Source organism: Oncorhynchus mykiss, chromosome 19, assembly GCF_013265735.2.
Source record: "Oncorhynchus mykiss isolate Arlee chromosome 19, USDA_OmykA_1.1, whole genome shotgun sequence".
NCBI classification, from domain to species: Eukaryota; Metazoa; Chordata; class Actinopteri; order Salmoniformes; family Salmonidae; genus Oncorhynchus; species Oncorhynchus mykiss.
The window spans coordinates 2,794,920-2,809,875 of record NC_048583.1 but is presented as its reverse complement, the minus strand read 5'-3'; the positions used below and the strand labels follow the sequence as shown (position 1 = coordinate 2,809,875).

General features: G+C 47.9%; 1 protein-coding gene across 1 annotated transcript in view; it reads right to left on the bottom strand.

Moving 5' to 3' along the window:
* Positions 1-14,956, bottom strand: part of LOC110518136 — a 41,400-nt gene that overhangs the window by 1,817 nt on the left and 24,627 nt on the right. Inside the window, exons 11-14 of the mRNA XM_036955460.1 lie at positions 13,333-13,515; positions 12,627-12,771; positions 5,309-6,886; positions 1-2,906 (exon numbers count right to left, since the gene is read on the bottom strand). The exon at positions 1-2,906 is cut by the window's left edge and continues 1,817 nt beyond it. Of these exons, the coding sequence (XP_036811355.1) occupies positions 1-2,906; positions 5,309-6,886; positions 12,627-12,771; positions 13,333-13,515 (4,812 nt within the window). The remainder of the gene's footprint in view (positions 2,907-5,308; positions 6,887-12,626; positions 12,772-13,332; positions 13,516-14,956) is intronic.

Sequence of the window (14,956 nt, the reverse complement as noted above, 5' to 3'; positions counted from 1 at the left end):
GGCGGGAGGAGAACTTGTCCGGCAGGAGAACTCGTAAACTGTCAACTCATCGTCGAAGCTGTCACCCCCGCTGAAACAGTTGGTATACACCAGTGGTGGTGGACACCTGCATGCCTCCAGGGGCGTCTGCACCCCCTCCAGGACCGTCTCGCACCCTGACGCCAGCACCGAGCTACACCCAAAGTCAGGCTTTGCCTGCGAATAGGATTCCATGTGGGCCTGGTTGGGCTGGGTCTCACAGGTGGAGGTGAAGACCCCACACCCTGTAGTCAGAGTGTTCAGCAGGCCTGCCTCCTCACCTGGGGGTCTACAGAAGCTGTTGCTCCCAAATGGCTGTCCTCTCATGTTAGAACCAGGGAAGCTGAGCCCCGGTCCGTTCAGACTCTGTGTGGTCACCACTAAAGCAGAGGGGCAGGAAGACAACGGAGCAGACATTTTAGGGCCTGAAAGGGGTTCGGGGCAAGGCTCTGGCTTGGGTTCTACTCTGATGGGGTGAGGATTAGAAGAAGAAGAATTCAGACTCTCTGTGGTTACCACTAAAGCAGGGGGATAAGAAGACGACAAGGCGGCCATTTTGGAGCGTATGGATAGTGGTTCATGGTCTGGTTTGGGCTCTACGCGTATGGGCACGGGAAAGGAAGGACAGGAAGGTAATGGAGTGGCCATTTTGTGGATAGTGGAGCCTGGGGAGAGTAGTTCAGGGACTGGTTTGGGCTCCAGACAGATAGGTGCTGGAGCCATAGGAGGGGCAGTTTCCACTGTAGCAATGGGACAGGTAGGCAACTTGACAACCATTTTGGGATCTGGTTTGGACTCTAGAGAGATGGGTGCTAAAGGGGGAGGAAGGGAGGATCCGTAGACCATCACAACCTTCTCGATCACCTCCTTGACCTCTGAAACCGTCAACCTCGTGATTTCCGCCCCGGCCGTCTCCACAACAACCTCGCCAACCTCCGATTCTGTCAGCGTAACCTCAGAATCATCCGATTCTACCAACGCCACCCCGGAATCTTTCAAATCCTCCCCTGTTGCCACCTTTGTGACATCGTCGTACTTGGTGGTTTCGGTGGTGACCATTACCTCAGTCTTGTTGCTGGTGGTCTCCGGAGAGGGGCTCCTGATGGGGCTTCCCACCCCAGAGAGGGTGAGGGTTTCCTGGGAGCGAGATAAATAGAGGGGCAGGCTCTGGATCTTCCCCCGTAATGTGGAGGCCGAGAGGCTTTGCCCGATGATGCCCGGTGAGCAAGGCCGGAGGAGGAAGCCTGTTGTAGGTGATATGGGAGACTCTTTGGGAATGTTAGCCATAGCTGAGTTGGCATTAGCTGAATTAGCATTAGTCATAGCTAAGTTAGCATTACTTGTAGAATCATTGCTAGTTGTAAGGGAATTAATTATAGCATTAGCTTCATTGTTAGTCATAGCAAAATCCGCATAAGCTATAGTGTTAGCTGGTACAGATTTGATGCTGTTTGTATCTTTGTGATTAGCAATGGCTAAATCAGAGTCAACTGTAGTCTCAGTGTTAGCCATGACAGAATGAATGTTGCCTGTAGCTGCAATGTTAGCCGTAGCAACATCAGTGTTATCAGTAACAGAATTAGTGCTATCTATAGCTTCATCATTGTCAATTTCTGCTTTCCTTTGGCTTGTCAGGTCTTGGTGACTGATAGTGAGTTTTCTATGGACTTGAGTCAAGTAGCTAATGTCCTTCTCTCTGTCTGAGAGTGTGAAAAGTTTGGGTTGAGACCAAACATTCCCATCCTTGCTATCCCTCTCTCCTCTCTCTGTGTGGGGGATGGAGGGGGCTGGGAATGGTGGCAGTGGAGAGGTGGGGGGAGGAGGAGCAGAAAGGGGAGTCACGCTCTCCTCACCACCAGCCACGTCTTGTTCACCCCCCGTGTCCCTCCCATACACACCTGGATGGGAGATACTTATTTGGGGTACGAAAGAGGCTTCCTGATCCTCGTCTTTCGTGAGACACAGAGGTCGTCTACTAAATTGGGACCCCCTAACAGAGGGTGGTCCTTCAGAAATGAGCGAGGGCTGTCTCTCCTCTCTGTCGCTCTCCCCCTCCTCCCCTGTTTCCTCCCCCCTCTGCCCCTCCTCCTCCTTAATCTCAGTCAAAAACATGTGACATGTGAATGGTCCTGCCCCTGCTTCTCCACCCCCCTCCTCTCCCTCCACCTCCTCCCCGTCTCCTCTCCGATCAGGGCTCTCCTTGCCGTCTGGTTCTACTCTACAGCGGACAGCCGTGATGGAGAGGGAGGCTGCCGTCACCAGGGCCGTGACCGATTTGGACTCCATCATGTCGGGCTCCGTCTCCATGGACTGCCGCCTGTTCCTGGAGCTCCTATGGAGGTCACCCTTCGGGGTATCAGGCGCCCGTGGATTTCCCTTTGGGTTACCAAGCACACATGGCTCTCCAGGTCCCCGATGGGACCCCTCTGGACTGGGCTTGGCGAGGATAGGCTTGGACTCGAGCTGGGACGCCTCACCCTCGGCGTGGCTCAGAGAGGAGACAGTAGGACATGGGTTCTGGCTCTGCTCAGATGGTTCTGGGTCCAGACTCAGCTGCTGGCTTTCGTCTGAGCTCTCTCTCCGGTTCTGTGCCCGGTCCCGATACTGATCAGGAACGTGATCTGGGTTCCTGTTCCGCTCCTGGTTTTCATCCGGTCCAGGGTAGGAGACTGTTGAGGTGAAGTCGGTCTGCATGAAGGAACGCCGTTTCTTCGATCTTTTCCTAGAGAGCCTGGAGAACATGTCTCTCCCTCCTCCTCCTTCGCTGGTCTCGCCCTCTCTACCCTCCTCCTCTCTTTCATGCCTCGTTCCTTCAGCCAGGCTGATTCTGATGTCACTCAGGCTCACAGTTTGCTGCGTCATTCCACTCGTCATCTCGGCTGAAAAATCTGAAAAAAATGACAACTTTATGTGGCGAAAGAAATCAGAACAAACCTTACATAATTAAATGCTTCCCAGGTATGTATTCACCTCAGATCATCAGGAATTAGAACCTTTCATTTAATCTCATTAATCTCTCTTTATACATCACCAATTAACTGGAGAATACGCACTGTGCTTCTCACAGTTTATGTAATATGACCAGTTTCAGTTCTTCAAGTAAACACTTAAAAACTAAAGCTGTTAAGTTGTTAACACCATATCGATCCTAGTGCAATAAAGTGCAAAACCCCACCAACCTCTGGACATCCAAGAGGGAACTAACTATTACGCCTTACAGTACAGTAACAACCCTGACATCTAAGAGGGAACTAACTATTACACCTTACAGGACAGTAACAACCCTGACACCTGAGGGAACTAACTATTACACCTTACAGTACAGTAACAACCCTGACATCTGAGGGAACTAACTATTACACCTTACAGTACAGTAACAACCCTGACATCTGAGGGAACTAACTATTACACCTTACAGGACAGTAACAACCCTGACATCTGAGGGAACTAACTACTACACCTTACAGTACAGTAACAACCCTGACATCTAAGAGGGAACTAACTATTACACCTTACAGTACAGTAACAACCCTGACATCTAAGAGGGAACTAACTATTACACCTTACAGTACAGTAACAACCCTGACATCTGAGGGAACTAACTATTACACCTTACAGGACAGTAACAACCCTGACATCTAAGAGGGAACTAACTATTACACCTTACAGTACAGTAACAACCCTGACATCAAAGAGGGAACTAACTATTACACCTTACAGTACAGTAACAACCCTGACATCAAAGAGGGAACTAACTATTACACCTTACAGTACAGTAACAACCCTGACATCTGAGGGAACTAACTATTACACCTTACAGTACAGTAACAACCCTGACATCTAAGAGGGAACTAACTATTACACCTTACAGTACAGTAACAACCCTGACATCTGAGGCAACTAACTAGTACACCTTACAGGACAGTAACAACCCTGACATCTAAGAGGGAACTAACTATTACACCTTACAGTACAGTAACAACCCTGACATCTGAGGGAACTAACTATTACACCTTACAGTACAGTAACAACCCTGACATCAAAGAGGAACTAACTATTACACCTTACAGGACAGTAACAACCCTGACATCTAAGAGGGAACTAACTATTACACCTTACAGTAGAGTAACAACCCTGACATCTGAGGGAACTAACTATTACACCTTATAGTACAGTAACAACCCTGACATCTGAGGGAACTAACTATTACACCTTACAGTACAGTAACAACCCTGACATCAAAGAGGGAACTAACTATTACACCTTAGAGTACAGTAACAACCCTGACATCTAAGAGGGAACTAACTATTACACCTTACAGTACAGTAACAACCCTGACATCTAAGAGGGAACTAACTATTACACCTTACAGTACAGTAACAACCCTGACATCTGAGGGAACTAACTATTACACCTTACAGGACAGTAACAACCCTGACATCTAAGAGGGAACTAACTATTACACCTTACAGGACAGTAACAACCCTGACATCTAAGAGGGAACTAACTATTACACCTTACAGTACAGTAACAACCCTGACATCTGAGGCAACTAACTAGTACACCTTACAGGACAGTAACAACCCTGACACCTGAGGGAACTAACTATTACACCTTACAGTACAGTAACAACCCTGACATCTAAGAGGGAACTAACTATTACACCTTACAGTACAGTAACAACCCTGACACCTGAGGGAACTAACTATTACACCTTACAGTACAGTAACAACCCTGACATCTGAGGGAACTAACTATTACACCTTACAGTACAGTAACAACCCTGACATCTGAGGGAACTAACTATTACACCTTACAGTACAGTAACAACCCTGACATCTAAGAGGGAACTAACTATTACACCTTACGGTACAGTAACAACCCTGACATCTGAGGGAACTAACTATTACACCTTACAGTACAGTAACAACCCTGACATCTGAGGGAACTAACTATTACACCTTACAGTACAGTAATAACCCTGACATCAAAGAGGGAACTAACTATTACGCCTTACAGTACAGTAACAACCCTGACATCTAAGAGGGAACTAGCTATTACACCTTACAGTACAGTAACAACCCTGACATCTGAGGGAACTAACTATTACACCTTACAGTACAGTAACAACCCTGACATCTGAGGGAACTAACTATTACACCTTACAGTACAGTAACAACCCTGACATCTGAGGGAACTAACTATTACACCTTACAGTACAGTAACAACCCTGACATCTAAGAGGGAACTAACTATTACACCTTACAGTACAGTAACAACCCTGACACACCTCTGGACACAGTCCCTGATGTTGGGTCTTCAGGCGAGGCGATCCGATCCCTCGCATCAAAGAATTCCTCATCAGAACTGCTGTCTCCGAACCCTGGAGGCGGCTGGAGGATGGGCACGGGCTCCAAGGTTAGGAGCCCCCCCTGCTCTTCCTCCTCACCACCATCTTCCTCTTCCTCAGTCTCAGGGTGAGGGTGGGTGAGGCTGCGGGTGCTGTCGGGGGTAACATTAGGGCAGATATTGTAGTAATGCCTCGCGTCGCTCTGCTCAAAGGTAAACACACAGTCCATAAGTGAGGAGGAGGAGGAACGGGGACATCCGGATACAGAAAATACCTCCTGTCCAGTTCCTTCATTACTCCTCCTCCTCTCTTCCCTCTTCTCCTCCTCATCCTCATCGTCACTCGCCTCCGGAGGACTGGGGAGGTACTCCAGCATGAGAGAGAGCTCAGCGTAGTTCAGGTTCTCAGAGGGGTCAACAACGGGGGTCACAGGTTCAGAGTTCATAGAGTCAGGGGTCATGGGAGAATGGTGAGAGTTGCCCCAAGCTCCGTTGCCCGATCTCCTCCCTCTTCCCCCTCCTCTGCACTCTCCTCCCCCTCCTCTGCACTCTCCTCCCCCTCCTCTCCACTCTCCTTCTACCTCTCCTCTACACTCTCCTCCTACACCTCCTCTCCACTCTCCTCCTACACCTCTCCTATCTCCTGACCCCCCTCCACCTCCTTCTCCTCTCCACTCTCCTGCCCCTCCTTGGGGTGAGGATGCACCCTCTCGTGGGTGAGGCTGGGGATGAGGGGGCTCCACTGTGAGGCGGAAGGGAGGGTGAGGGTGAGGGAGGGAGGAAGAGCAGGCGATCAGGTCATCTTCCTCCAGAGCATCCAGGGAGTCACTGGAGATGCTGGTCATGAAACGAGAATCAGTACGACACGAGTCTGACGCCTCCTCTGATACGGACCGGTGCTCTTCTGTCATAGCTTCCCGAACCTCCCCTCCTTCCCTCTCCTCCTCTCCTTTCCTCTCCCCTCCTCTTCTCTCCTCCTCTCCTTTCCTCTCCCCTCCTCTTCTCTCCTCCTCTCCTTTCCTCTCCCCTCCTCCTCTCTCCTCCTCTCTTTTCCTCTCCCCTCCTCCTCTCTCCTCCTCTGCTTTCCTCTCCTTTCCTTCTCTTTCCTTCTTTGTGCTCTCATCCTCTCTTTCTCTGTCATCTTTCTGCATTCCTCCGTTCTCTGCTCCTCGTTGTTTCCCAGAGTTCACCTCTCCTCCTGCGTTTGTGTCTTTCTCTCTCTGGTCCCCAACTCCCCCCACCTTCTCCTCAATTCTCTCCTTCTTTCTGTTTTTTCTCAGTGGAGACATAGTTCCGTATTTCATATTTTTCTCTTGTTCTCCTTCTCCCTTCTCATTCTTTTTCCTCTCCTCTCTCTCCTTCCTCTCTTTCCTCTCCTCTTTCCTCTCCTCCATAATCCGGCGTAGACCGACCGGGTCTGATGTGGTTCGCTTGTTGTTATGGGATACAAGGGAGATGAGAGTGTCCATATCCATGTCGGAGGAATCGTCCGAGTCACTGCCACCCCGCGACACATAACCTATAGACAAACACACACCACGACAACATGAAACCTGGAACACATAACCTATAGACACACACACACACCATGACAACATGAAACCTGGAACACATAACCTATAGACACACACACACCACGACAACATGAAACCTGGAACACATAACCTATAGACACACACACACACCATGACAACATGAAACCTGGAACACATAACCTATAGACACACACACACCATGACAACATGAAACCTGGAACACATAACCTATAGACAAACACCATGACAACATGAAACCTGGAACACATAACCTATAGACAAACACCATGACAACATGAAACCTGGAACACATAACATCATGAAAAAACACTTCCACAACTTCATTTTCATGACTGATAGGTTTACTGGGACTGATAGACGCTGTGGTTTACTGGGACTGATAGACGCTGTGGTTTACTGGGACTGATAGACGCTGTGGTTTACTGGGACTGATAGACGCTGTGGTTTACTGGGACTGATAGACGCTGTGGTTTACTGGGACTGATAGACGCTGTGGTTTACTGGGACTGATAGACGCTGTGGTTTACTGGGACTGATAGACGCTGTGGTTTACTGGGACTGATAGACGCTGTGGTTTACTGGGACTGATAGACGCTGTGGTTTACTGGGACTGATAGACGCTGTGGTTTACTGGGACTGATAGACGCTGTGGTTTACTGGGACTGATAGACGCTGTGGTTTACTGGGACTGATAGACGCTGTGGTTTACTGGGGCTGATAGACGCTGTGGTTTACTGGGACTGATAGACGCTGTGGTTTACTGGGACTGATAGACGCTGTGGTTTACTGGGGCTGATAGACGCTGTGGTTTACTGGGACTGATAGGCGCTGTGGTTTACTGGGACTGATAGACGCTGTGGTTTACTGGGACTGATAGACGCTGTGGTTTACTGGGACTGATAGACGCTGTGGTTTACTGGGACTGATAGACGCTGTGGTTTACTGGGACTGATAGACGCTGTGGTTTACTGGGACTGATAGACGCTGTGGTTTACTGGGACTGATAGACGCTGTGGTTTACTGGGACTGATAGACGCTGTGGTTTACTGGGACTGATAGACGCTGTGGTTTACTGGGACTGATAGACGCTGTGGTTTACTGGGACTGATAGACGCTGTGGTTTACTGGGACTGATAGACGCTGTGGTTTACTGGGACTGATAGACGCTGTGGTTTACTGGGACTGATAGACGCTGTGGTTTACTGGGACTGATAGACGCTGTGGTTTACTGGGACTGATAGACGCTGTGGTTTACTGGGACTGATAGACGCTGTGGTTTACTGGGACTGATAGACGCTGTGGTTTACTGGGACTGATAGATGCTGTGGTTTACTGGGACTGATAGACGCTGTGGTTTACTGGGACTGATAGACGCTGTGGTTTACTGGGACTGATAGACGCTGTGGTTTACTGGGACTGATAGACGCTGTGGTTTACTGGGACTGATAGACGCTGTGGTTTACTGGGACTGATAGACGCTGTGGTTTACTGGGACTGATAGACGCTGTGGTTTACTGGGACTGATAGACGCTGTGGTTTACTGGGACTGATAGACGCTGTGGTTTACTGGGACTGATAGACGCTGTGGTTTACTGGGACTGATAGACGCTGTGGTTTACTGGGACTGATAGACGCTGTGGTTTACTGGGACTGATAGACGCTGTGGTTTACTGGGACTGATAGACGCTGTGGTTTACTCATCTATCAGCAGGTTTACTGGGACTGATAGATGGTGTGGTTTACTGGGACTGATAGACGCTGTGGTTTACTGGGACTGATAGACGCTGTGGTTTAGTGGGACTGATAGACGCTGTGGTTTACTGGGACTGATAGACGCTGTGGTTTACTGGGACTGATAGACGCTGTGGTTTACTCATCTATCAGCAGGTTTACTGGGACTGATAGACGCTGTGGTTTACTCATCTATCAGCAGGTTTACTGGGACTGATAGACGCTGTGGTTTACTGGGATTGATAGACGTTGTGGTTTACTCATCTATCAGCAGGTTTACTGGGACTGATAGACGCTGTGGTTTACTCATCTATCAGCAGGTTTACTGGGACTGATAGACGCTGAGGTTTACTCATCTATCAGCAGGTTTACTGGGACTGATAGACGCTGTGGTTTACTGGGACTGATAGACGCTGTGGTTTACTCATCTATCAGCAGGTTTACTGGGACTGATAGACGCTGTGGTTTACTCATCTATCAGCAGGTTTACTGGGACTGATAGACGCTGTGGTTTACTCATCTATCAGCAGGTTTACTGGGACTGATAGACGCTGTGGTTTACTCATCTATCAGCAGGTTTACTGGGACTGATAGACGCTGTGGTTTACTCATCTATCAGCAGGTTTACTGGGACTGATAGACGCTGTGGTTTACTCATCTATCAGCAGGTTTACTGGGACTGATAGACGCTGTGGTTTACTGGGACTGATAGACGCTGTGGTTTACTGGGACTGATAGATGCTGTGGTTTACTGGGACTGATAGACGCTGTGGTTTACTGGGACTGATAGACGCTGTGGTTTACTGGGACTGATAGACGCTGTGGTTTACTGGGACTGATAGACGCTGTGGTTTACTGGGACTGATAGACGCTGTGGTTTACTGGGACTGATAGACGCTGTGGTTTACTGGGACTGATAGACGCTGTGGTTTACTGGGACTGATAGACGCTGTGGTTTACTCATCTATCAGCAGGTTTACTGGGACTGATAGATGCTGTGGTTTACTGGGACTGATAGACGCTGTGGTTTACTGGGACTGATAGACGCTGTGGTTTAGTGGGACTGATAGACGCTGTGGTTTACTGGGACTGATAGACGCTGTGGTTTACTGGGACTGATAGACGCTGTGGTTTACTCATCTATCAGCAGGTTTACTGGGACTGATAGACGCTGTGGTTTACTCATCTATCAGCAGGTTTACTGGGACTGATAGACGCTGTGGTTTACTGGGATTGATAGACGCTGTGGTTTACTCATCTATCAGCAGGTTTACTGGGACTGATAGACGCTGAGGTTTACTCATCTATCAGCAGGTTTACTGGGACTGATAGACGCTGTGGTTTACTGGGACTGATAGACGCTGTGGTTTACTCATCTATCAGCAGGTTTACTGGGACTGATAGACGCTGTGGTTTACTCATCTATCAGCAGGTTTACTGGGACTGATAGACGCTGTGGTTTACTCATCTATCAGCAGGTTTACTGGGACTGATAGACGCTGTGGTTTACTCATCTATCAGCAGGTTTACTGGGACTGATAGACGCTGTGGTTTACTGGGACTGATAGACGCTGTGGTTTACTCATCTATCAGCAGGTTTACTGGGACTGATAGACGCTGTGGTTTACTCATCTATCAGCAGGTTTACTGGGACTGATAGACGCTGTGGTTTACTCATCTATCAGCAGGTTTACTGGGACTGATAGACGCTGTGGTTTACTGGGACTGATAGACGCTGTGGTTTACTCATCTATCAGCAGGTTTACTGGGACTGATAGACGCTGTGGTTTACTCATCTATCAGCAGGTTTACTGGGACTGATAGACGCTGTGGTTTACTCATCTATCAGCAGGTTTACTGGGACTGATAGACGCTGTGGTTTACTCATCTATCAGCAGGTTTACTGGGACTGATAGACGCTGTGGTTTACTCATCTATCAGCAGGTTTACTGGGACTGATAGACGCTGTGGTTTACTCATCTATCAGCAGGTTTACTGGGACTGATAGACGCTGTGGTTTACTCATCTATCAGCAGGTTTACTGGGACTGATAGACGCTGAGGTTTACTCATCTATCAGCAGGTTTACTGGGACTGATAGACGCTGTGGTTTACTGGGACTGATAGACGCTGTGGTTTACTCATCTATCAGCAGGTTTACTGGGACTGATAGACGCTGTGGTTTACTCATCTATCAGCAGGTTTACTGGGACTGATAGAAGCTGTGGTTTACTCATCTATCAGCAGGTTTACTGGGACTGATAGACGCTGTGCTTACTCATCTATCAGCAGGTTTACTGGGACTGATAGACGCTGTGGTTTACTGGGACTGATAGACGCTGTGGTTTACTCATCTATCAGCAGGTTTACTGGGACTGATAGACGCTGTGGTTTACTCATCTATCAGCAGGTTTACTGGGACTGATAGACGCTGTGGTTTACTCATCTATCAGATTACAGTATATACTGCACTATTTGACACATATACAACCTAGTTCTACTATCTGACACACAGATATAACCTAGTTCAACTGTCTGACACACAGATACCACCTAGTTCTACTGTCTGACACACAGACACAACCTAGTTCTACTGTCTGACACACAGATACCACCTAGTTCTACTATCTGACACACAGACACAACCTAGTTCTACTGTCTGACACAGATACAACCTAGTTCTACTGTCTGACACACAGACACAATCTAGTTCTACTGTCTGACACAGATACAACCTAGTTCTACTATCTGACACACAGATACCACCTAGTTCAACTGTCTGACACACAGACACAATCTAGTTCTAACGTCTGACACACAGACACAACATAGTTCTACTGTCTGACACACAGACACAATCTAGTTCTACTGTCTTACACAGATACAACCTAGTTCTACTGTCTGACACAGACACAACCTAGATCTACTGTCTGACACACAGACACAATCTAGTTCTACTGTCTGACACACAGATATAACCTAGTTCTACTGTCTGACACAGATACAACCTAGTTCTACTGTCTGACACACAGACACAATCTAGTTCTACGGTCTGTTACACAGATACAACCTAGTTCTACTCTCTGACACACAGAACCAACCTAGTTCTACTGTCTGACACACAGACACAACCTACTTCTACTGTCTGACACACAGATACAACCTAGTTCTACTGTCTGACACACAGACACAACCTAGTTCTACTGTCTGACACACAGACACAACCTACTTCTACTGTCTGACACACAGATACAACCTAGATCTACTGTCTGACACACAGACACAACCTAGATCTACTGTCTGACACACAGATATAACCTAGTTCTACTGTCTGACACACAGATACAACCTAGATCGACTGTCTGACACACAGACACAACCTAGATCTACTGTCTGACACACAGATACAACCTAGTTCTACTGTCTGACACACAGAAACAACCTAGATCTACTATCTGACACACAGATACAACCTAGATCTACTGTCTGACACACAGATACAACCTAGTTCTACTGTCTGACACACAGAAACAACCTAGATCTACTATCTGACACACAGATACAACCTAGTTCTACTGTCTGACACACAGAAACAACCTAGTTCTACTGTCTGACACACAGACACAGTGGGGTGGTGAATAGCCTGGTAGTGGGATGGTGAATAGCCTGGTAGTGGGGTGGTGAATAGCCTGGTAGTGGGGTGGTGAATAGCCTGGTAGTGGGGTGGTGAATAGCCTGGTAGTGGGGTTGTGAATTGCCTGGTAGTGGGGTGGTGAATAGCCTGGTAGTGGGGTGGTGAATAGCCTGGTAGTGGGGTGGTGAATAGCCTGGTAGTGGGGTGGTGAATAGCCTGGTAGTGGGGTTGTGAATAGCCTGGTAGTGGGGTGGTATCGCACCTTCCTCAGCAGAGACTTGGTGTGTGTGTGTGTGTGTGTGTGTGTGTGTGTGTGTGTGTGTGTGTGTGGTATTATACCCTCCTCAGCAGACACGCGGTGCTGCTTGCCGTCCTGTGTCCAGGGGAAGATGATGAGGCTGGGGTCCACTAGGGCACGACAGTACCCTGCCACCAGACAGGACAGTTCCTTAGCTGCTATTGACTCCAACAACAGGGTGATCGGCTGGGGAGAGGAGGAGAGGAGGGAGGGAGAAGAGAGGAGGAGGAGAGGAGAGGAGGAGGAGAGAGGGAGGAGGAGAGGAGAGAGGGAGGAGGAGAGGAGAGAGGAGGAGGAGGAGAGGAACAAGGAAGAAGAGAGGAGGAGGAGAGCAACAAGGAAGAAGAGAGGAGGATGAGAGGAGAGGAGGAGGAGAGAGGGAGGAGGAGGAGGAGAGGAACAAGAAAGAAGAGAGGAGGAGGAGAGCAACAAGGAAGAAGAGAGGAGGAGGAGAAGAGAGGAGAGGAGGAGGAGAGAGGGAGGAGGAGGAGGAGAGGAGAGGAGGAGGGGGAATACAGAGAGGAGGAGAGGAGGGAGGGAGAAGAGAAGAGAGAGAGGAGGAGAGGGGGAGGGGAGTAGAGGAGAGCAGGTGAGGGGAGAGAAGAAGGGGAGAGAAGGCTTCAGTGATAAAAACACGGCTTTCAGTAGTAGAAAACTAGCTTTTGGGGAAATTGGCTTTGTAGCGTGTGTCTGTGTCTGTGTGTATCTGCTAGTCCGTGCATGCATGTCTGTGTTTGTGTATCATACCTTGATGTCCTGTAGATATATCTTGACCAGACTGACGCGGTCAGACTCTGGTAGCAGCTCTATGCGTGTGATACTGCTGAACTCTGTGAGGGTGGTCATGATGCTCAGTTTGTGGTTCACCACCTGACTGATACCGTACCGCGACCCCACCAACAGGGTCACCATCGACTCTCTGTCTTGGAGCTATGGAGAGAAAGAGAGAGAGAGAGAGAGAGAGAGAGAGAGAGAGAGAGAGAGACAGACAGACAGACAGAGACAGAGAGACAGAGAGAGCGACAGAGAGAGAGAGAGAGAATTAAGTTGAGCGTTTTTCTCACCTAGATCTGTGGATAAGGGAGGTGCATCATGGGAGTACTGAAGATCCAGGTTCTGGGGCCACCTAATTCCCGCCCCTACAACCAGCACTTCCCGACTCAAGGTGTAACTTTGGCCTGAATACATGGCACTCCCTGGCCACGCCACCAGGGGGTGCCAAAATAGAATAATTAATAGCTCTGTCATCCCCACTGAAACCCATCATATCCTGTCAGTAGACAGAGATGAATAGAGAGAGAGAGAGAGACACCATGACAGGATACGTTGATAGAGATAAATATCAGTAGAGATGAATACATCATGCCAGCACTGACAAAGAGAAATAGAGAGATAATAGAATCCTTCACAGTGGTGCTGAGGGACTACCATCATGAGATAGATAGAGATAACTAGAGATAGATAGAGATAACTAGAGATAGATAGAGATAACTAGAGATAGATAGAGCTCATCGCTCTTCTACCATCATGAGATAGATAGAGATAACTAGAGATAGATAGAGCTCATCTCTCTTCTACCATCATGAGATAGATAGAGATAACTAGAGATAGATAGAGCTCATCGCTCTTCTACCATCCTGAGATAGATAGAGATAACTAGAGATAGATAGAGCTCATCACTCTTCTACCATCATGAGATAGATAGAGATAACTAGAGATAGATAGAGCTCATCGCTCTTCTACCATCCTGAGATAGATAGAGATAACTAGAGATAGATAGAGCTCATCGCTCTTCTACCATCATGATAGATAGAGATAACTAGAGATAGATAGAGCTCATCGCTCTTCTACCATCATGAGATAGATAGAGATAACTAGAGATAGATAGAGCTCATCTCTCTTCTACCATCATAATATAGACAGAGATAACTAGAGATAGATAGAGCTCATCTCTCTTCTACCATCATAATATAGACAGAGATAACTAGAGATAGATAGAGCTCATCGCTCTTCTACCATCATGATATAGACAGAGATAACTAGAGATAGATAGAGCTCATCGCTCTTCTACCATCCTGAGATAGATAGAGATAACTAGAGATAGACAGAGCTCATCGCTCTTCTACTATCATGAGATAGATAGAGATAACTAGAGATAGATAGAGCTCATCACTCTTCTACCATCATGAGATAGATAGAGATAACTAGAGATAGATAGAGCTCATCGCTCTTCTACCATCATGAGATAGATAGAGATAACTAGAGATAGATAGAGCTCATCGCTCTTCTACCATCATGAGATAGATAGAGATAACTAGAGATAGATAGAGCTCATCTCTCTTCTACCATCCTGAGATAGATAGAGATAACT